Source organism: Pseudoliparis swirei, chromosome 13, assembly GCF_029220125.1.
Source record: "Pseudoliparis swirei isolate HS2019 ecotype Mariana Trench chromosome 13, NWPU_hadal_v1, whole genome shotgun sequence".
In the NCBI taxonomy this organism is placed as follows: Eukaryota; Metazoa; Chordata; class Actinopteri; order Perciformes; family Liparidae; genus Pseudoliparis; species Pseudoliparis swirei.
Window position 1 is genome coordinate 16107739 of NC_079400.1, and position 22644 is coordinate 16130382.

The following is a 22644-nucleotide window of genomic DNA, read 5'->3' on the forward strand; positions in this document are numbered from 1 at the left end:
CATCTGAATACTTTCCTCGAAGATACTGTTCACAATATGCTCCGTTGATTTTATTATTTGATTCATGCGTGTTGTTTTGAATGAGATGTTCTCAAAATGTTATTTTATTGGTATTTTGTGCTTCACCAAATACCTCAGATATCCATTGTAATGGGCCCAATATCTTCAAACCTCAGCACCATACAATTACACTGAAGCTATGTGAATTATCATTTATCCCTTTTAAAATTCTTCTCTTAACCTACAAAGCCTTGATTGGTGATGCACCATCATATCTTAAGGAGCTTGTAGTATCATATTGCCCCACTAGAGAGCTGCGCTCACTAAATGCGGGGCTACTTGTAGTTCCTAGAGTCTTAAAAAGTAGGATGGGAGCCAGAGCCTTTAGTTATCAAGCTCCTCTTTTATGGAACCAGCTTCCACCTTCAGTCCGGGAGGCAGACACAGTCACCTCATTTAAGAGTAGACTAAAGACTTTCCTCTTTGACAGAGCTTATAGTTAGGGCTGAATCAGGTTCACCTGGTCCAGCCCCTTGATATGCTGCTATAGGCTTATAGGCTGCTGGGGGACGTTTTAGGATACACTGAGCACCTATCTCCTCTTTTCTCTCTCCTTATGGATGAATTTGTTTCGCTCTATTGCACATTACTAACTCTGCTTTCTCCCCGGAGTCCTTCATCCGACCCTATGAGACGGCATAGATCCTATCTGCCTGATGGATCATCGAGGTCTGGATCGTGAAATATGCCTACGACCAACTATGCCATTGCCCTGTTGAGACTCCACCCACTCCTCCTCTCTACCTCCATCTGCCTGATGTATCGTGGAGGTCTCCATCGTGTAATATGCCTACTACGAACTATTCATACACTCTGTCATATTCATTGAATGTGTTTTAACTCTAATCTGTCCTTCTGTACACATTACATATATTGCACCTGTCCATCCTGGAGAAAGATTGAAGGGGCAACTAATAACCATTAAACATCCACCTTTATGTTGCACAGAAAGATAAATAATAGTGAGTTGAGCTAATATTTCATGGCTTGTGTCTCTGAGCTTTTGTAGAACTGTATGTATGTTACAGTAGACCTGTTCATAACTTCAGTACATAACTTCACCATCTTGGTCTTTCTTTCTCTCCTTCTCTGAAGCACGATGAGGGCCTTTGGACACACATAGGTAATTACCAAGGGTTGAGAGCAAGGAAATGAGAGTGGCCCCCATATGTCCCCTCAGGTTGTCTATTCCAGTTGCTTCAAGAATTAGAAGAGAATAGAGGCACCCGCTGTTACCGGGAGAAGATAAGACACATAATGTGCCGCCATCTTTAATGCTACACACGACCCCTTTCTCAAATTAGAGCTCCAAATGGCTCGCCTTGTCAAGGTAGGACGTTGTCATATTTTTACCTTAATTCTTAATGCTTAAAAAAAACAGAACACTGGCTAACACCTACACAAATGTTTTCAATTGCCTAATTAGAGCTCTTCCCAGGACAGTGTGAGCATGCTTGGACATGATTGATTGACGTCTCTCTCACTTTCCTGTGTGTAATCATGTGCACCATAAATGGTGTACATAGGTCTAATTAGCCTAGTAGAAACACCTGTGGGCGGGGCTTTAAATAATTCTGTCAAAATATCTTCTCTTGAGCTCAAGTGATCCGTCGATGATGTTGTCGACCGACGGTATCCCTCTGTGTCTTTAAGAATCTCGACAGCTGATAGACGACACAGTGCGCTCTCGGCTTATCTGACAAGACGACAAGCGTGGGTAGTAGGACAAGGCTGTTGTGTCTCTTCCATTTAGGCAACAGACTTGAAAACATGTCTCAGTTACCGGATAAGTTCTCATCACACTTGAGACACTTGTGATGTGTTCAGAACAGTACACAGTCGGTATCTCTTTATAGAACAGGTTCATTTAACCCCTCAGCCTGTACCAGTCGTTGATCTCCTCATACAGTGGAGTGTGTAAGACAGAATGACGTGATATTTGATTTTAAAGGTTTTGTACTATTTTGTCCACTTGTAAAAGCTTGGGATCAGCTTATGCATTAATGGATATGAATTCCTGTGTAGTAGATACTATTTCAATATATAAAAAGTGTAGAATAATACAGTATAGACTACAGGATCTTTCATTGAGCATCGCAGGAACTAACATGGAGAACTTTTAGCGGTGAAACTGTGGCCAGAGAGCCACATGCAGCTTGACACTGAAGAGCTTTATATCGCCCCTTCAGCACGATTTCCCCTCATTTGACTGTCATCAAGAGTTCAGACTACAGGGAGTTTGTTCCAGCATTAATTATAACTAGTCTATATGGGCTGGCTGGCAGGGAGCCCGGTGAGGCTTCTTGCTGCATCCTTTCATATCCTTTAACCGGCTCCCTGAGTCTTCTGTAGGTTTAACGCTTTTTAAAACATGTCATGTGAGCAAATGTGTGAGTCCAGGCCCCAGCTGGCTCAGGCAACAGTTCCCTGGGAGTCACAGAAGGGACATTCCCAAGAGGTCCTGGGTGTCAACTCGCTGGTGCGTAATTTAGAACAAATATCTATCTATCTATCTCTATCTATCTATCTATCTATCTATATCTATCTATCTCTCTCTGGATAGAGGTGTCAGCTAAATGACATGACATGTGATGTGATATAATGTAAATTAACACTGAACATAGTAATACGATTGTAGAGTTAACGCAACTCTGGTAAGAGTTATTATTCTACACTAAGGAGTGTATAAATAACACTGCAAGTGTTATTTATATTTGAGACTCGGACTAGTATTAATCAAAATGAACACTTCTCAGTGTAGTGTAGAGTAAAATAATAACTACCAGAGTTGCGTTAATTCTTAAATGTTAACACTATGTTCAGTGTTACTTTAACACTTTAAGATAAGGGACCATATTTTCACTGGCTGAGTGTTAAAATGTACTCTTTAAGTGTTAAATTGACACTGTGTAGCAACAAATAGCACCTACTGTAAAACAGCTTTACACCTGAGCCCTGAACCAAGTTGGTAAAGTGAAATTGTTGTCATAGATACTCAAACATTTCTATAAATACTTAGCACAAGAATACTGATGAGAATTACTCAAGTAAGTGTATCCATCCCAATGGGCATGCCCATCCCTCCTGAATGAAATGTCTGAGGGGTTAGCAACCATCTCACTTACAGGGCAGTTTTTCCTGACATGCCCTTAATTATCCAGGATCTCTTGGCATCTAATTCTGCTATGACAGTACACGGGTTTGACATCACAGCATTAAAAAAAGGAGTGAAGTCAAATTCTGACTTCCAGAACCCGGGTGACACTTGTGAAAAATCTAATAATAATGCCGTTGTGCATTAGGCACTCATTAACACCCCCCTAATCCTGGAAGCTTCACTTCTACTTTATGTGTGTGACATCAAGCCACACAAAGCCTAATATACACTGCCCAGGCCCTGTTAAATAATACAACTTGGCAAATGCCTCCAGCGTAGCCTCTATGATCTCAGTGTCAGTTAGTGCTGAGACCCAATGCCTGAGCTCAGCACAACCAGTGGCCGGTATGTTAATCCCACATCTGTCGCTCACTGTGGGGGGATTTAAACACCCCAACCTGAATTATTTAGAAAGAACCGATGGCCACAGATCTCGTGCAAAGAGTTCAGGATTATTCATCACCGGGTTAGGGTTAGGTTGGGAAGATGTGGGGTGCTCCGAGGAGGACCAAGAGGGGCACTGGCACAAGAGGGACTCAAGGTTTTAAAAGAGGGTAGAATTGGACTAAAATCATCTTGAAATAGTTTTAAGGCCAAATGTGCGACAGGGCCGGGCCCGGCAGTAGATGAGGAGGAGAAGACCAGGAAATGGCTCATTGTCACGACTCAAAAAGCAGGACCCAAATGCCGACATTACTGCACAAACTATTATTTAACTCCAAAAATCATAGACCAGACCAGACAGGAACGACAAAAACGCTGACCAAACAGTACGAAGCCACACTGGGAATGAGACAAACAGGGTTTAAATACACAGGCAAGGTGAGAGGATTGGACAATGGGGAACGAGACACAGGTGGACACAATGAGGGCAGGACCAGCAATCACACAGAAGTAAACAATCAGGACCAGGGCAGACAATCACAGGGAGACAGACGACACAAGGACTTCAAAACAAGACACAAACTCCAGATCCTAACACTCATGAGGATAAAAGCAAAAAAGGGGGTGACAAAAAAGGGGAGGATAAAAAGAGAGAGAGGGGGGGGGGGGAACAAATATGCTTAATATATGGGAGGATGCTTCCAAATGTGCTAAAACAATGGCAATAAAATATTAATGTGAGAATAAAAATATGTTAAAAGCAATGACGGCAGTAATAATCAATAAAAGATAATAGATCAAATAAATAATAATAACAATAAAAGGAGAAAGACCATAACAATAGACAAAACATCTAAAAGAAATAAGTGCTTAAAATAGAAAATAGATAATAAGAAACCTAATAATTCATAAATTAATGATGGATAAATAATGGGGGGATGAGGAAGGGAGGGTGAGGAACACAACACATCTAAAAATGAATAATAAGTGCTTGAAGTATAACAATACAAGATGAAAAATAAAATTAAAAGTGATCAAATAATTAATAAATATATAGAAAATTAATTTTAAAATATATAAATATATAAGCAAGGGCCCATTAATAAGTATACTGTATGATCGGTTAAAAGGCGCGATGGGAAGCATCCAAAGAAAGGTGAGTTGATGAAAGGTGAAGGGTCTAACATTTCTCATTGAGTTGGGGTTAGGGTTGGGATTATGGTTAGGGTTGGGGTTGGGGTTGGGGTTAGGGGTTAGGGTTGGGGTTAGGTTAGGAAAAAAGCGGGGTTCCCCAAGGGGAACCAAGTGGGGCACTGGCACTAGGGTTGGGGTTAGGGTTAGGGTCACAAAGTGTTGTTGAGTTATTTTGAATGTGTTTTCCCTACTTAAATTCTCATTTGAATAAGAGTGTGGTTTTAACCAAGCAGGAGGCGGCACTCCCACTGTGTTATTTTTAAACTGTAAACGGTAGATTTGGAAAACATTGTTAAGAGCTTTATTCTCATCCCATATTATATTGTACTTGAAAACCAGATGACTGAACAGCAGAGGTGACAAGGTTTAGCTACACCAATATTATCGGTCCAAATATTACCGTATCTTTGTTGGCCTGGCGGTTGGCCAGCATGCATGATGCCAGGACCCTGAAACTAAAAAGCAGCTAAATAGAATTTAGCTATTATTCATTTTATTTGTTATGCCTGCTGTTATTCCTGCTAAGGCTCAGTACAATTGAATGCACAATAATGTTTCATCAGTTCTGATGTCGTAAAGAAATAATGATATTGATCTGACCAAGTCAGCCGCAGGCCTCTTCTTGCCAGTTCAGTGGGGCCAAAAGGCCTCTGGCAGCTGTTTCTATTTTTTCTTTTTTTGTGTGTGTCACAGTGAATAATTTATGAGCCTTCTCTAATAATTGGCTCCAGACCAGGAAGTAATCTGACTGTGGTGACTTCCTGATCTCTCATCTCAATCCCCCCCCCCCCCCCCACACACACACACACACTCAACAAAAAGAGATGAAAACAACCTTTTTTTTCACAGTTATATTTTAATTTAAGGATTTAAATGACTTTGAATTAAAATCAAAAGCCCAGTAGACAATTTGCTGGACATAGGAAGACTTCTACAGATGTCAAAAGCTTTTCCAATCATCCCTTTAAGAGAAATACCTGTTAAATCATGAGGATCTGTGCTGAAATGAAACAACAGAAATCAAAGCATTGAAAAGGGAGACGAGAATCATATTTTTGCCTCTCATTAGTGATTTCATTGTAGTACTCCTAATAAAAACAGATAAATAATGATTGCGTTATTCTATCAAAAAGAACTTTGTATAAAAATAAGCAGGTTGTTCAGCCTCCTGCTCCCTAATATACTTTTTATGATTCTATACTTTTTACACTAGAAACCTTTATGTCTCGCAAAAACAATTGTGTGTGTTTCTTTTTTAAGGGCTGAGGTGGGCATCATCAAAGCTAAAACAATCTGCAAAAAAAAATATTCTGTAGAAATGCTTCACCTTTCTTTTTGCCACTGTGTAGGAGCAGAGGCTTCACACATCATTGTATATAACCTTCCCAGAAGGCAATATTCATAATAAATATTTTGGGCTGGGTAAAGAACGCTTCACTTATTTGCCAAAACATGCTCTTTATATTTTACTACATCCCACAATGTTCTAAAAAGCAACATATAACCTAGAAATATAATATATTGAGTTAAATGACTATTAGGAAAATATGAGTCATTGTGACCAACATGAGAACCATTTTATGGTTCTCTTCTCTGTGTTCATGTTGTTCTTCTTCAACACATGTGTAATCTTTCATGTATGACATTTAACTCAAATTGATCTACGCAGACATAACGCCCATGTTTTAGTGAAGTAATAGATAAGCTGGACTTGATAAACAGTATTTAGTGATACCAACATTAACATGTTTAGGTTTAAGTAACTAGATGTCTACAATAACGGATATTTTTCTTTTTTTAAATGCTATTGTTCATGCCAAAGAAAAAAGTGATCATGCATCATGTCTTTTAAACTACTAGCACCTGATTGAATTAGGTTTTAACATTTAGTCAAACAGGGATTTGCTTTAATTAGTGGCGAATATTTTTGGAATAATGTAAATCTAGAGAGACTATTTGCAAACTGGTGACTAACCATGACTAACTAATCAGTCTGAACAGTTTTTTGGAACATAACTTTGGGAACAAACACAAAACTTAAGACTGCACTCATTACTTTGGTATCAAGTCTGAGAACTCGTATGCATACGAGTACAAGAAGAAAAATAATGCAGGGTCCTTCTCCTCCATTCATTCACTTGTTTTCTGGGAATCAGGAATTGTACAAATGCATGTTCAGTGTCTTACAAGAGAATCATTAAGGACATGCCTACGAAAGTTTATTCAGAAAGATGTGCTTATGTTTTAATTGCTTCTATTCAAACTCGGTCCAGTGTATTAACTCTATGCTAAAAAAAATGCATTTACAGTATATAATGTTTTTAAATGTCAGAGGAGTCCATATGAGGAGTGAAGGAGAAAGCTATTGTCTCTTTCTTTTACTGCTACTCGTGTATAAATATATCGGTTTAGACAGCGATGAGGGTGATAACAGGTTTTTAGTCAAACTTAGTCTTGCACACATTACTTGTTAAAGGATACATTTGTCATATAATTATTATATAACATTTACTGATATTGACTCTTTTATTAACAATATAAAGAGCATCTAAATGTACCCACATTTGATGTAAAATGAGATGAAATGCCAAGCCGGCTCCTGTAAAGTGGACGACTCTAACCTTATGAGCGTAACGCGGCGTCGTAATGAAGACACATTCACTCTTGTGATGCTCGTCTTCTTATTTGGAATGGATGGTTAAAGAATCATGATCATTCTTGCATTATTCTTGTGGACATTTTAAAGGTTTTAGCGATATATGAAAGTTTGACTATCAATTTATTTGAAGATAGATGATTGATTGATTGATTGATGAATTTAAATGCTACTTTTAGAAATTCAGTTTTTGATTTTTTTTGGTCTATTTTTTGCCCTAGGTATTAATTAATTAATGTCATAACATAATTTCAGCTCTAACATAACTCGATAGGTTTGATCTCTATATGCATAGATTCATTTTTAAAGAGGACAACAACATTAAGTGTCATCAATTTATGCCAGTTTGTTACAGTCTGAATTTCCCTTTGGAAGAAAGCTTGTATACAGGAATTAGTTTAACTTAATTTATATAATCTTTTTCAAGTTGTGCAAGTAAAGGTAGACTTTAAGGTGCATCTTGTTGTGGAATAACACATTGCTGCTATTCAGTTTTTTATTTAATCAATACAAACTTGGATATTGCAACCAATATGATTTTCTTCGTGTAGGACAGGTGTCCCCCATTTGTGCTTCTGTTTTCTTTTATCTGACTACTTATCAATGTTTGAACATGACATGTGTTGTGCAACCAAATCATGAAGTCAGTGGCTTATATGGTTGAAATATGAGGCGTTAAGAGGATATAAATAGTGACGCTTCATATAATGGTATTTCTATTCAACAATTCCGAAATGTTCTTCATAGTGCAATACATTTAGCCAACAATGGTATATTTTGGGATCACACCAATACATAAATGAAGGTGTTGAATTATGTTGTTCTCAGTGGCTCACCGTCAGATGTGTTATCACGTCTCATTGCATCTGAATGCTGCAGCGCTCGCATTTTCAATGTGTCACTGAACGCAGCGCAAGAGCTCAGGAGAAGCCTTGTAACACTATTATTTGTGCCCAAGATCAAGTGGAAATAATAATGAATTTTTTTTGTGGGAAACTGATACTGCACATAAAACATAACTTACCTAAGCAATGTATTTACACCTACAATTTTGATTATATGGTTCAGTCATAGTTTTCGATGCGCTATCATTGAACACTCTTAATTTAAAGTGTGAAAAAAGATTCAAGTTTCCATTCAGGAAGAAGGTCTTTCCCTTTTCCTTGATTGTAGACATTCCTTACCACGATGTCTAAGATGCGTACTCTTGCTTTTCCTCATGTCCCTTTAACTGTGGTCTTACTTCTTTTCCAAACGTTCACAGTAGTCAGCTTTTCCTATGGCACTTTGCATTGTTCTGCATTTCACCCTTGGATACAGTTATTGAAAGTCGGTCCAGGGTCAATGTGTCAAGGTCATATTTCCGACTCCCTCCGATATGACCTTTGATCCAGCGTCCTGTTGACCTGTAAGCGTTCAAACTCATGTCTGCTGTTCCTGTCTGGACTGAGGTTCGCCAGTGCCCTGCTACCACCACCACCACCACCGACATCCTCCTCCCCATCATCGCGGCTCAGGAAGGCCAGCTCATTTTCGTAGCAGAACGAGTTAGAGCTCGGGACTAAAAACTTGTTCTCCACCATGTCCTTGGCACTGCAGCGGGGGGTGGTCGGCACCTCGTAGGTTTTGTGAAAGTGAGAGTAATCCACCTTGTACACGTTCTTCTCCTCAAACAAGGCCGGCTCGAAACGGTGACCCCAAAGGACCTCGGAGGCCAAGTAGGAGCTTCGAGCCTGTGTGGTCATGGCGGTGGCTTCAACCATCCCCTCCAAGATGACGACGATCTCAAAGTCTGCTGTCTCTAAGTCCTGTTTGCCGATCCCAAACAGGGGGCTCGCCTCATCTATCTCATGGAGAATAGTGATGGGTGAAACCAAGAAAATCCGGTCCAGACCTTTATCAAAGCCCACGTTAATGTCTATTTGGTCAAGAGGAATGTATTCCCCTTCATCGGTGATCCGAGGCTTGATGAGCTGTGCCCTCACATGGGCCTCTACGATGTGGCTTTTGCGAAGGTTCCCCACCCTCCACATGAGGCACAGCTTTCCATCCCGCATGGCAATGACAGCATTGTGGCTAAACAACAGTGTTTGTGCTCGCTTCTTAGGCCTCGCCATCTTGGCCATGATGGCGCCAATCATAAAGCAATCGATGATGCAACCCACTATGGACTGGAAGACCACCATGAAGACAGCCGCCGGGCACTCTTCAGTCACACAGCGATAGCCATAACCTATGGTAGACTGTGTTTCAATGGAGAAGAGAAAGGCGGCCACAAATCCAGTGACCTGGAGGACACAAGGAGTGAAGTTGTCATCTCCGGCGGGGTTATCCAGATCTCCGTGCAGCAAAGCGATGACCCAAAAGGCTAAGCCGAAGGCCAGCCAGGAGACAACAAAAACCAGAGTGAAGACTAATAGCATCCATCGCCAGCGGATATCGACGCACGTGGTGAAGATGTCGGCCATGTAGCGCTGCGACTTATCCTCCATGTTGGCAAACTGCACGTTGCACTGGCCATTCTTTTTGACGAAGCGGTTGCGGCATTTGCGGCGTGTGTGGATCTTGCCATTGCCAAAGCCGTTCATACCATGCATGGTCGTGAGGCGGAGGCCCTCTTCCTCGGACGACACAATGCTGTAGCGATTGATTCTTCCCACGCTCATGCTCCTGGCGGCGGCTCCGGGGTCGGTGCGGAGGGAAGGCCGGGAGTGATCGAGGCCCCTCGCCGCTTGATCACTGGCTAAGTTGCATTTTGGTGAGTCATAGATGGGGAGCTGGGTGGGAGTCTTGAGCTTGAATCCAATCCCTGTAGAGAATGTCAAGAGAGGAGAACAATGTGAGCTTCTTTCAGTCACACAATGAAATCACACCATTCATGACCAGAACCTGAACTGCAAAACCCTGTAAAACTTACATAACACTCAGATAGTTCTGCTTCTGGCCCGAAATCAAAGCCACTAATATGTATAGATCCTTCCACTGAATGAGCACAAATGACCAATTCACCGTCACCACTTACAGTTTCTTAAGTGTTCTTATTTGAATAAAAACGATTTTTGGGGGGGTATATTCTAGATACCTGCATTAGATTAACATTTTTGATATATGACCATTTTGATCATCTATCAATTGTCATATTTTTTTTATTATAAGTCTTCCTGTTAACTAATGCTGTAGTAAGTCTACTGGGGGACCAGCGTCTGATACGTCTTTGCTCTTGTAAAGTCTGATATTTCATTACAGATTATTATTTACATTGTTATGTGTTATAAGATCACCCTTTCCTCTGCCCCACTTCTACTGCACAAGGTTTGCTTCGGTTAATTCACACTCCTTCTCCTCGCCATCTTGCTCTCTTTAAAACATCACGACTCAAAATCCAATCGGTCCTCACTGAAGGGTCCTCGTGTCTTTTGATGCTGGCTGTGTGAGTGAAGAGCAGATCCACTTCGGTCACATGGCCTTTCCTGTGCTTTTCTCTTTCAAATGAGACGGTTGGCAGTGGAGACAAACTAAGTCACCTAACAGATGTTTATTATTCTGTAATGGGAAGAAGAAAAAAAGGCCGTCCTGTGAGTCACTTCTCATATCTTGGTTAGGTGTTTTATGAAATTAGGAGGGCTGTCATATTTCAGGCCTACCAGTGATAGGGAATGCTAGCACATGCTTGTATTTATAGCTGATGAGCAGCATGCCATGCAGTCATCACATATTCAACAGACAATCTGTGCGCCTCTATTTATGTTGTGCTCTTAAATTTGCCGTTGTCCTTTCGCCACAATACTTTTTGTTCGGGGCGTAGACTGGCTTGTGTGCGTGTGTGTGTGTGCGAGTATTCAAACACACTCCGAGGGGAGTTGTATGTGTGCCACTGTCTCCGTGCAGATGCAACTCCAGATGCGGTGGACGGGGATGGGGATGTGTAAGACTATTTATTTGACCCCATTCTGTACAATTTGCAGTATTATAAATCATGTTGCTTCATTTCTAGCACCTTCCCATGATGCCTCATACAGGTAGATAGTAGAGTTCTCCCCCGTGCAATGCCCTGCATTATGTATTTATTGTAATTACATACTGGTACTTTAGCTGACACAAAGAAATACAAGATTATACAAATGCAAAATGCTTGATATGTGTCAAAATATATCAGTGCAGCTGAGAAATGGTTGTCTCAGTCAGTCGACAGATCACTGCGCTGGATGCTGAGCCTCGGGGTCAAGGAGTTTTGCCCATTGGGGCTGGACGGAGGCCCTTCTGGGTGCAGACAGCTTTTAACACCTGGCCACATCCGTTCTGTGTCTACTGGGCTGATTTGGGCCCTGAAGACTTGACGGTTCACTCATGTGCGATCACAAATCCCGGGTGAGCCACCGTCTGCTACACACTCGCGCTAAATCCATCCTCACTTACACTCTTTCAGGTGGAAGTTCTCCTGAGCTGGAGCCAAATTACCTCATGCAACAATCTAAAAAAGTGTCCCTTATAGGTCAAATGCATGCCTGTATCAGTAAAATATGCCAATATGTTCTATTTTTATAATTCCAAAATAAATAGTGAACCTCACCCACTCATTTTAAATCAGTAAAATTGTCAACAGAACTAGATTAGTCTGATCCTTTCTGATAGTAGCGCTGGCTATATTAGACAATGTATTATATAATTGATCTGAGTACTGACATCATGCAGTGTCACGTGTCCAGAGAAAGTTGGTCAAATGAAAGTAAAAACCCTCCCTGTGTCTTTGGAGTCATTAGATAAGTGCCCCATAGTCTCTTAACCCATGCACACAGCCTTTGCTGTAGCTACACAGGAAGCTCAGAGGTTATGCATGTAAGGTTGAAATATACATGTTTAAAGATTCATCTCTGTCCCCAGCTCTTTGACTTTGGGTTATAGCGACAGCTGAATAGTTATGAATCTAAACTGTCTTAATTGAAATAAATTAGACAGTAAATAATCAATCTGTAGTCATATTAATTACACATAGATCATTCATTTAATGGAAAAGCTGGCCGTCTAGAATGAAAATAAGCATTATTTGGTAAATATATGTCTGCTTTAGGGCTGTTTTACCAATGTTATTGAACCTGTAATTAGTCTGTATTTTTAAATTCAAACAAAAAGGGTAATAGTGCCCAAAATTGAAAACACAAGAACCTGCTATTACCTACAAATTAAGTTTTTTAATTTTGAATCATGGGCAACTATAATACAAGCCTACTGCGGCTGTTACAAGTGTTCAGTCTTTGTAGTGAGAGACAATCAGCGTGAAAGCAATAGCAGATTCCAATCCTGTGTTTTAAATTGCGGTAATGGAACGGCCTTTGTTTTTGCATCGGAATCAAAGTTTAGGCCTTTAATGCTGCACTACCATCCAAATGTTGCACAACAAGCTCCGTGGAACGACAGCTCAGAAGGAGGCCATTTGTGTGTGTTGTTGTATTCATATGTTTTACCTTGCCTCAAGCACTTTTAGCCTGTATTTTAGAACACATGCATCTTTGATTCACAAGGCAGGACTGAGAAAGCGATTCTCCCTCAGACAATAATTTCATAAATAACCTTTTGTGACCTTGTCTGCGGCGCTTGTTCTTGGGGAGTTAGGGGGACTAACTTGGGGTGACGATGAGCCTGCAGCTGATTAGGTTCAATAGAATGAATAATTGGATGTGAAAAATAATTAAAGTGATTCGGAGGAACAATGACGTGTAGCGGGAGAGAGGGTACTTCATCTCAAGAGAAGCTCGGAGGAAACTGAGCTCAACCGCTACCATCCCAGCCCACCTCCCAAGGCCATTGTGAAGGAAGAGCCGAGGCTCAGGTGTCATTGTATTTTCCTATAGCTCGCCACGCGGAACTCATCCCGTCTCAAGTGACCTTCAGGTATTTTCCTATAGAAAGCAACACCACTCCACCATGCAGGAATTCATCTGATTGACAGTATGTTATACAAACAAGATAAAAGTTTTTTGATGTTGTTATTGTTTTTTTGAAATTTATATATATATATATAGATTGCAATAATTGAAAATGTGTCAATTGGAAGGCTGTTCATGGTTCAGCTGTTCGACAAAGAGATAGAAAGTTAGAAGACAGTAGAAGACAGTAAGCAACCCTGGAGGCTGTGAGGCTGTCGGCCTTGCCTTTTTCTGAGATGCCATCTCAGGTGGGAGAGAGAGAAGTGTTGAGAAAGAACTGAGTCACCTTCTCTCTGTTTTAACTAAATCTGTATTTTTTCTTCTTCTAGCTGCACCTGTAGTTTCTCTTCTCCACTCAAACAGCTGGTTTCCTTTGATTGATCGTTCCCACGTGGAAGCTTCTCCCTGGGCTCTTTTTGATCTTCACTTGTGCAGTTTTTTTTAATTACTCGCACCCATTCACAAAGGCTGAATCGGCCCATATTCAACCTAAACTCCGTAATTTCCAATTTAAAGCGGCACCTGTTGGTTAGAGCTCACACGCTTAGATATATTACTTTAAACACGGTTTTACTGTCATATATTCTACATAGGGTTATGCAACACGATGCATTAGTTGTAGTGCATGTTTTCAATGTGATATGGTGCCTTTTTTGTGGACGTGTTATATTATATGATTTCAGTGGGCTTGCTTTTAGCATCCTTTTAGCATCATAAAAGTAAATCAAACTGAACTAAGCTGAGATGAAAAGCAGGGTGAGGTAATTGAACTGTCAGGCTAGTCTGCATAAATCTTTGTCCTCTTCATCCTCTGTCTCTTTTGTACCCTCACATTAGGGATTGCTTTATACACTGATAGAAAAGTGCAGTACCCAAAGGAACACATCTATTGATACCTGCTCATGTCTCTCCTCCAGTAATATCATCCTAAAGTACGAGCTCTGGTTAGTTATCTGATGTAACACTCTGAGGATAATGAGGGCATAACATAGTTATCAAGCTCCTCTTTTATGGAACCAGCTTCCAATTTCAGTCCGGGAGGCAGACACAGTCACCTCGTTTAAGAGTAGACTTAAGACTTTCCTCTTTGACAGAGCTTATAGTTAGGGCTGAATCAGGTTCACCTGGTCCAGCCCTTGATATGCTGCTATAGGCTTATAGCTGCCGGGGACGTTTTAGGATGCACTGAGTACCTATCTCCTCTTTTTCTCTCCTTAAGGATGAATTTTCATCTCTCAATCACACGTTACTAACTCTGCTTTCTCCCGAGTCCTTTTGACTTCACGTCTCATGGGGTCATCGGACCCTATGAGACTGCATATCCTATCTGCCTGATGGATCGTCGAGGTCTGGGTCGTGGAATTCCTGCTCCTGACTACGCCACTGTCCTGTTGAGACTCCGCCCCCTCCTCCCCACCGCCATCTGCCTGATGGATCGTGGAGGTCTCCATCGTGGAATATGCCTACTATGAACTATTCATACACTCTGTCATATTCATTGAATGTATTTTAACTCTAAATCTGTCCTTCTGTACACATTACATCTATTGCATCTGTCCATCCTGGAGGATCCTCCTCTGTTGCTCTCCTGAAGGTTTCTTCCCTTTTTTCCCCTGAAGGGTTATTTGGGAGTTTTCCTGGTCCGATGTGAGGTTTTGGGGCAGGGATGTCTATGTGTACAGATTGTAAAGCACTCGAGACAAATTTGTAATTTGTGAAATTATATACAAATAAACTGAAATGAATTGAATTGAATAACAAGTGATCAAGTGGTAACCAATGCATTTATTATTAAGTGTAAGTGTAAGTTGATGAGGGAAGATGTAGTGCAGAAATGTGTGTTTGTTTACATGGACTGAATGCTTGGATTCATCCAGGCCTGAAAACAGAATGTTTTTTTTGTCATTAATTAGTCCATCAAATCTAAAAAGTACTGACAAAATCCCATCATAGTTTCCTGAAATGGCTTATTTTGTCTGATTCATGGTCAATAAACCTATTATTCAGCTTTACGACAATGAGAAACATAAAAACAAGTAGAAACAATCTCATCTTTGGTGCATTTTTCATGTTACATAATAATACATTCTCCGTGGACTCAATAATTGATCATTTTAGAAGTGATGTTATCACACGACATAATCCTTTTATACCCTCTGCCGTCTTGGAAGAGACAATGTAGAGATGAATCTGCCGTCAGCTTGGATTTAAACTTATCTGGTAAATTCAGGATTCAAGTTCGGTGAAGCTGATTGCTTTTAATGCTCGTCTTCGTTCCACATTTCTATAAGTTTGTTTGTTTGTTTGCCTATCAACATCACAGCCTGACATAGACAGGCATGGTGGCCTTCTGGGCCATTTCAAAATATATGCTCAAGATTAAAAGGATTAAACCTGCTTGGGTGGAGAAATCAACATCATTTAAACTATCGTGTAAATCATTATAAATACTGTGTGGTTGTAATTAAATGATGAATAAGATATTATAAGATACAATGAGACTGTTTTTGTTGCAGTCATGACTTCCAGCTTTTAATGTGTGGTGTTTACATTCGATAAATTGACATTCAATTGAAGCAATTATTCATGAATTGAACATTTTAGATGTGTAATTCTACTGTGGATGTGCTCGAGAAATGACCTCGACTGACCAGACCACCGCATCCGACTGACGTCGGCGTGACAACCGGGCTGCAAGTTTGAGGAGAAGTTTTCCTGTCCTTCTCTTACCTTTATGTCCACCTGTCCTCCCGGCTGCAGAAGCAAACCGTGGTCTCTTCTCTGCCAGTGTCCCCCTCAACCAAACTGAGTCATTATTTGCATCTGCCAGCGCAGCTGCTCCTTCTCCGTGCGTTACTCTAATACTGGAAAAACACTCCATCATCTTCAGCACGAGGAATAGACTCCGTATGAATTTCTTCATTCTTGCTCGGTTCTTTTCTCTCTGTCTCTCTCTCTCTCTCTTTCAGGTGCTGGTTGCAAGTGGAGGATGAAAAGCAGCTCTGACCGGACGGACTCACCCCTAGCACCTTGGGCCCGAAACACTCTCGCTCGACTGGTGCAAGGCGGTTATGAGGATTATTCCAGGAAAATGCAGATGTTTGTATCTCCGTCTTCTGGGCGATCTCTCCAGCTGGTCTTCTGCTCATCCTTCATCCTTTAGTCGTTCCTTCACGTCGCCATGAAACTGTGCAATACTCTCGCTGCTTATTAACTGGGCATCTCTCTTTATCAATCTTTGCAATCTGATCTAGTTGGACTGCTGATCTCTCTCTCTGACTATTTCTTCCCTCCTCTCTGTCTCTCCCTCCCTCCAGTGGTGTCACAGAAGCTGCCATTTGCAGCCTCCCTCTCTCTTTCTCCTCCCTCCCTCCTCTCTCTTGTTGTCTCTCTGCCTCCCTCCTCTCTTTCTCCCCCTTTCTCTATCTCTTGTTGTCTCTCTGCCTCCCTCCCTCTCTTCTATCCTCCCCTCCTCTCCTCTCTTTCTCGTTTTCTCTCTGCCTCCTCTCTTTTCTCCTCCTCCTCTCTCTCTTGTTGTCTCTCTTTCTCTCTCTCCCTCCCTCCCTCACCACCAGTTGACAGCAACTTGATGCACAGTCGTATCATTCAGAAAGCCCCCCGGCAGACAATCCACCATTGTATCTGATCAGATGTTAATCCAAAGTAAATGGAAGCGACATTATGAAGATGAATGGCTTTCACAACGACTTCCCACATACAATCAACAGCCCCGTTTGCTGCATTGTAGTCCATCTGCTCTGCTTTTTCTGCCGTGTCCAATACTCACGTGTCTTTTGGGTTTCGTCCGTAGTGAAAGCCTCTGCGTGTGCGATAAATCACGCTGCTGGGTGCTGCGTGAGGAGGCGCCTTTCACTCGTCACCAAAGACTGATCGATAGCATTGGACCCGAGGATGTGTGTGTTTGACAATAGGCCGTATCGCCACTGCAGGACTCCTGAGTCAGAGGAGTCGAAAGTGAAGTGAGCCGATCACGCCCATTTTATTTTATCATATGACACTCATCCACAATAGTCTTCCATGAAAATATGTCCTCCTTAGGAAGAGTTGTTGTCAGTGTTAACAAAGTGCTATTGTCTTGATGTGGAGCGTCTGAACCAAGAACTAGAGACTACGCCACGTTGTCTCGCCTCCCGGAACCAGACCACCTGAGTGACCACCTCACATGGGTCGAGGTTGCCCACAATACCCTTCCCACGGCGCCACAGGTCTCTCTCCATTCCATTGTGTCAATGGTTTCCAGCCTCCACTTTTCCCTAACAACGAGGAAGAGGTGATGGTTCCATCGGCACATGCCATGATCAGACGTTGTCGCAGAGTTTGGGCTGGTGCTCGCCAGTCTCTTCTCCTTGGTTCTGCTCGGATTAAGGCTGTAGCGGACGTTCATCGCAGGGTCGCTCCCGCCTACAGTCCTGGCCAAAAGGTTTGGCTCTCTACCAAAGACTTACCACCCATGTCGCCTCAAAGAAACTGGCTCCGAGATTTGTGGGTCCGCTTCCAGTGTCCAGAGTCATCAACCCGGCCGGTACGCTTGCAACTCCCCAGGACCTTGAGAGTGCACCCAACGTTTCACGTTAGTAAATCTGCCGGTGTGTGAGAGCACACTTGTTCCCGCCTCAAGCCCCTCCACCGCCCCAGTTCTTTGAAGGGGTGACGTTTACAAGGTCCGTAAGCTACTGGAGGTCCGTAATAGGGAGCGGCAAGCAATTCCTGGTAGACTGGAAGGGTTACGGTCCTGAGGCTAGAAGCTGGATAGCTGCTTCATTTATCGTAGACAAGACTCTTATCCACGACTTTTACAATCAGCCTGGGCCATCAGGAGTTGGCCCTAGAGGGGGGGGTACTGTTGTGCACCGACAGATATGCTAGAGAGGTTCATGACATTTATGTTCGCTTTCTCTCATTCCAGGCTTCCTGATTGTGTTCACCTGTCATCACACCTGTCTCCTATGCTCATCAGTGTCAGCCCCGCCCCTGATTGGTCCCACCTGTGTCTTGTTACCATGTGCTTAAATTCCCCTGTCTCCCAGTGTTCCTTGTCAGTTCGTCTGGTCTTTTGCCATGATCAGGTCGGGTTATGTTGTGCTCTTGAAAAGTTTTTGATCCCTCACTACGTGAGCGCTTTCATTTTGTTCACTGCAGAACCGAAAAATAAAGTACTTACAAATACTTTATCTCTGTCTCCCGGGTCGTGCAATTGGGTCCTACTTCCTAAGTGTCTGAGATCGTAACAAAAGCTGGCCGTCTAGAATGAAAATAAGCATTATTTGGTAAATATATGTCTGCTTTAGGGCTGTTTTACCAATGTTATTGAACCTGTAATTAGTCTGTATTTTTAAATTCAAACAAAAAGGGTAATAGTGCCCAAAATTGAAAACACAAGAACCTGCTATTACCTACAAATTAAGTTTTTTAATTTGGAATCATGGGCAACTATAATACAAGCCTACTGCGGCTGTTACAAGTGTTCAGTCTTTGTAGTGAGAGACAATCAGCGTGAAAGCAATAGCAGATTCCAATCCTGTGTTTTAAATTATGTAATGGAACGGCCTTTGTTTTTGCATCGGAATCAAAGTTTAGGCCTTTAATGCTGCACTACCATCCAAATGTTGCACAACAAGCTCCGTGGAACGACAGCTCAGAAGGAGGCCATTTGTGTGTGTTGTTGTATTCATATGTTTTACCTTGCCTCAAGCACTTTTAGCCTGTATTTTAGAACACATGCATCTTTGATTCACAAGGCAGGACTGAGAAAGCGATTCTCCCTCAGACAATAATTTCATAAATAACCTTTGTGACCTTGTTCTGCGCTTGTTCTTGGGGAGTTAGGGGACTAACTTGGGGTGACGATGAGCCTGCAGCTGATTAGGTTCAATAGAATGAATAATTGGATGTGAAAAATAATTAAAGTGATTCGGAGGAACAATGACGTGTAGCGGGAGAGAGGGTACTTCATCTCAAGAGAAGCTCGGAGGAAACTGAGCTCAACCGCTACCATCCCAGCCCACCTCCCAAGGCCATTGTGAAGGAAGAGCCGAGGCTCAGGTGTCATTGTATTTTCCTATAGCTCGCCACGCGGAACTCATCCCGTCTCAAGTGACCTTCAGGTATTTTCCTATAGAAAGCAACACCACTCCACCATGCAGGAATTCATCTGATTGACAGTATGTTATACAAACAAGATAAAAGTTTTTTGATGTTGTTATTGTTTTTTTGAAATTTATATATATATATAGATTGCAATAATTGAAAATGTGTCAATTGGAAGGCTGTTCATGGTTCAGCTGTTCGACAAAGAGATAGAAAGTTAGAAGACAGTAGAAGACAGTAAGCAACCCTGGAGGCTGTGAGGCTGTCGGCCTTGCCTTTTTCTGAGATGCCATCTCAGGTGGGAGAGAGAGAAGTGTTGAGAAAGAACTGAGTCACCTTCTCTCTGTTTTAACTAAATCTGTATTTTTTCTTCTTCTAGCTGCACCTGTAGTTTCTCTTCTCCACTCAAACAGCTGGTTTCCTTTGATTGATCGTTCCCACGTGGAAGCTTCTCCCTGGGCTCTTTTTGATCTTCACTTGTGCAGTTTTTTTTAATTACTCGCACCCATTCACAAAGGCTGAATCGGCCCATATTCAACCTAAACTCCGTAATTTCCAATTTAAAGCGGCACCTGTTGGTTAGAGCTCACACGCTTAGATATATTACTTTAAACACGGTTTTACTGTCATATATTCTACATAGGGTTATGCAACACGATGCATTAGTTGTAGTGCATGTTTTCAATGTGATATGGTGCCTTTTTTGTGGACGTGTTATATTATATGATTTCAGTGGGCTTGCTTTTAGCATCCTTTTAGCATCATAAAAGTAAATCAAACTGAACTAAGCTGAGATGAAAAGCAGGGTGAGGTAATTGAACTGTCAGGCTAGTCTGCATAAATCTTTGTCCTCTTCATCCTCTGTCTCTTTTGTACCCTCACATTAGGGATTGCTTTATACACTGATAGAAAAGTGCAGTACCCAAAGGAACACATCTATTGATACCTGCTCATGTCTCTCCTCCAGTAATATCATCCTAAAGTACGAGCTCTGGTTAGTTATCTGATGTAACACTCTGAGGATAATGAGGGGCATAACATAGTTATCAAGCTCCTCTTTTATGGAACCAGCTTCCAATTTCAGTCCGGGAGGCAGACACAGTCACCTCGTTTAAGAGTAGACTTAAGACTTTCCTCTTTGACAGAGCTTATAGTTAGGGCTGAATCAGGTTCACCTGGTCCAGCCCCTTGATATGCTGCTATAGGCTTATAGCTGCCGGGGGACGTTTAGGATGCACTGAGTACCTATCTCCTCTTTTTTCTCTCCTTAAGGATGAATTTTCATCTCTCAATCACACGTTACTAACTCTGCTTTCTCCCCGGAGTCCTTTTGACTTCACGTCTCATGGGGTCATCGGACCCTATGAGACGGCATAGATCCTATCTGCCTGATGGATCGTCGAGGTCTGGGTCGTGGAATTCCTGCTCCTGACTACGCCACTGTCCTGTTGAGACTCCGCCCACTCCTCCTCCCCACCGCCATCTGCCTGATGGATCGTGGAGGTCTCCATCGTGGAATATGCCTACTATGAACTATTCATACACTCTGTCATATTCATTGAATGTATTTTAACTCTAAATCTGTCCTTCTGTACACATTACATCTATTGCATCTGTCCATCCTGGAGAGGGATCCTCCTCTGTTGCTCTCCTGAAGGTTTCTTCCCTTTTTTTCCCCCTGAAGGGTTATTTGGGAGTTTTTCCTGGTCCGATGTGAGGTTTTGGGGCAGGGATGTCTATGTGTACAGATTGTAAAGCACTCCGAGACAAATTTGTAATTTGTGAAATTGGGCTATACAAATAAACTGAAATGAATTGAATTGAATAACAAGTGATCAAGTGGTAACCAATGCATTTATTATTAAGTGTAAGTGTAAGTTGATGAGGGAAGATGTAGTGCAGAAATGTGTGTTTGTTTACATGGACTGAATGCTTGGATTCATCCAGGCCTGAAAACAGAATGTTTTTTTTGTCATTAATTAGTCCATCAAATCTAAAAAGTACTGACAAAATCCCATCATAGTTTCCTGAAATGGCTTATTTTGTCTGATTCATGGTCAATAAACCTATTATTCAGCTTTACGACAATGAGAAACATAAAAACAAGTAGAAACAATCTCATCTTTGGTGCATTTTTCATGTTACATAATAATACATTCTCCGTGGACTCAATAATTGATCATTTTAGAAGTGATGTTATCACACGACATAATCCTTTTATACCCTCTGCCGTCTTGGAAGAGACAATGTAGAGATGAATCTGCCGTCAGCTTGGATTTAAACTTATCTGGTAAATTCAGGATTCAAGTTTCGGTGAAGCTGATTGCTTTTAATGCTCGTCTTCGTTCCACATTTCTATAAGTTTGTTTGTTTGTTTGCCTATCAACATCACAGCCTGACATAGACAGGCATGGTGGCCTTCTGGGCCATTTCAAAATATATGCTCAAGATTAAAAGGGGATTAAACCTGCTTGGGTGGAGAAATCAACATCATTTAAACTATCGTGTAAATCGTATAAATACTGTGTGGTTGTAATTAAATGATGAATAAGATATTATAAGATACAATGAGACTGTTTTTTGTTGCAGTCATGACTTCCAGCTTTTAATGTGTGGTGTTTACATTCGATAAATTGACATTCAATTGAAGCAATTATTCATGAATTGAACATTTTAGATGTGTAATTCTACTGTGGATGTGCTCGAGAAATGACCTCACGACTGACCAGACCACCGCATCCGACTGACGTCGACGTGACAACCGGGCTGCAAGTTTGAGGAGAAGTTTTCCCTGTCCTTCTCTTACCTTTATGTCCACCTGTCCTCCCCCGGGCTGCAGAAGCAAACGGTGGTCTCTTCTCTGCCAGTGTCCCCCTCAACCAAACTGAGGCATTATTTGCATCTGCCAGCGCAGCTGCTCCTTCTCCGTGCGTTACTCTAATACTGGAGAAAAACACTCCATCATCTTCAGCACGAGGTATAGACCCCGTTTGAATTTCTTCATTCTTGCTCGGATTCTTTTCTCTCTCTGTCTCTCTCTCTCTCTCTCTTTCAGGTGCTGGTTGCAAGTGGAGGATGAAAAGCAGCTCTGACCGGACGGACTCACCCCTAGAACCTTGGGCCCGAGACACTCTCGCTCGACAGGTGCAAGGCGGTTAACG

At 41.8% G+C, this 22644-nt stretch overlaps 1 protein-coding gene across 1 annotated transcript; it reads right to left on the reverse strand.

Annotated features, from left to right (window-relative positions):
- Window positions 1-8806: 8806 nt before the first annotated feature.
- On the reverse strand, window positions 8807-10117 carry kcnj12a (potassium inwardly rectifying channel subfamily J member 12a). Its single transcript, XM_056429986.1, has one exon. The coding sequence runs from the start codon at window positions 10115-10117 to the stop codon at window positions 8807-8809; it is 1311 nt and encodes a 436-aa protein (XP_056285961.1).
- Window positions 10118-22644: the final 12527 nt, after the last annotated feature.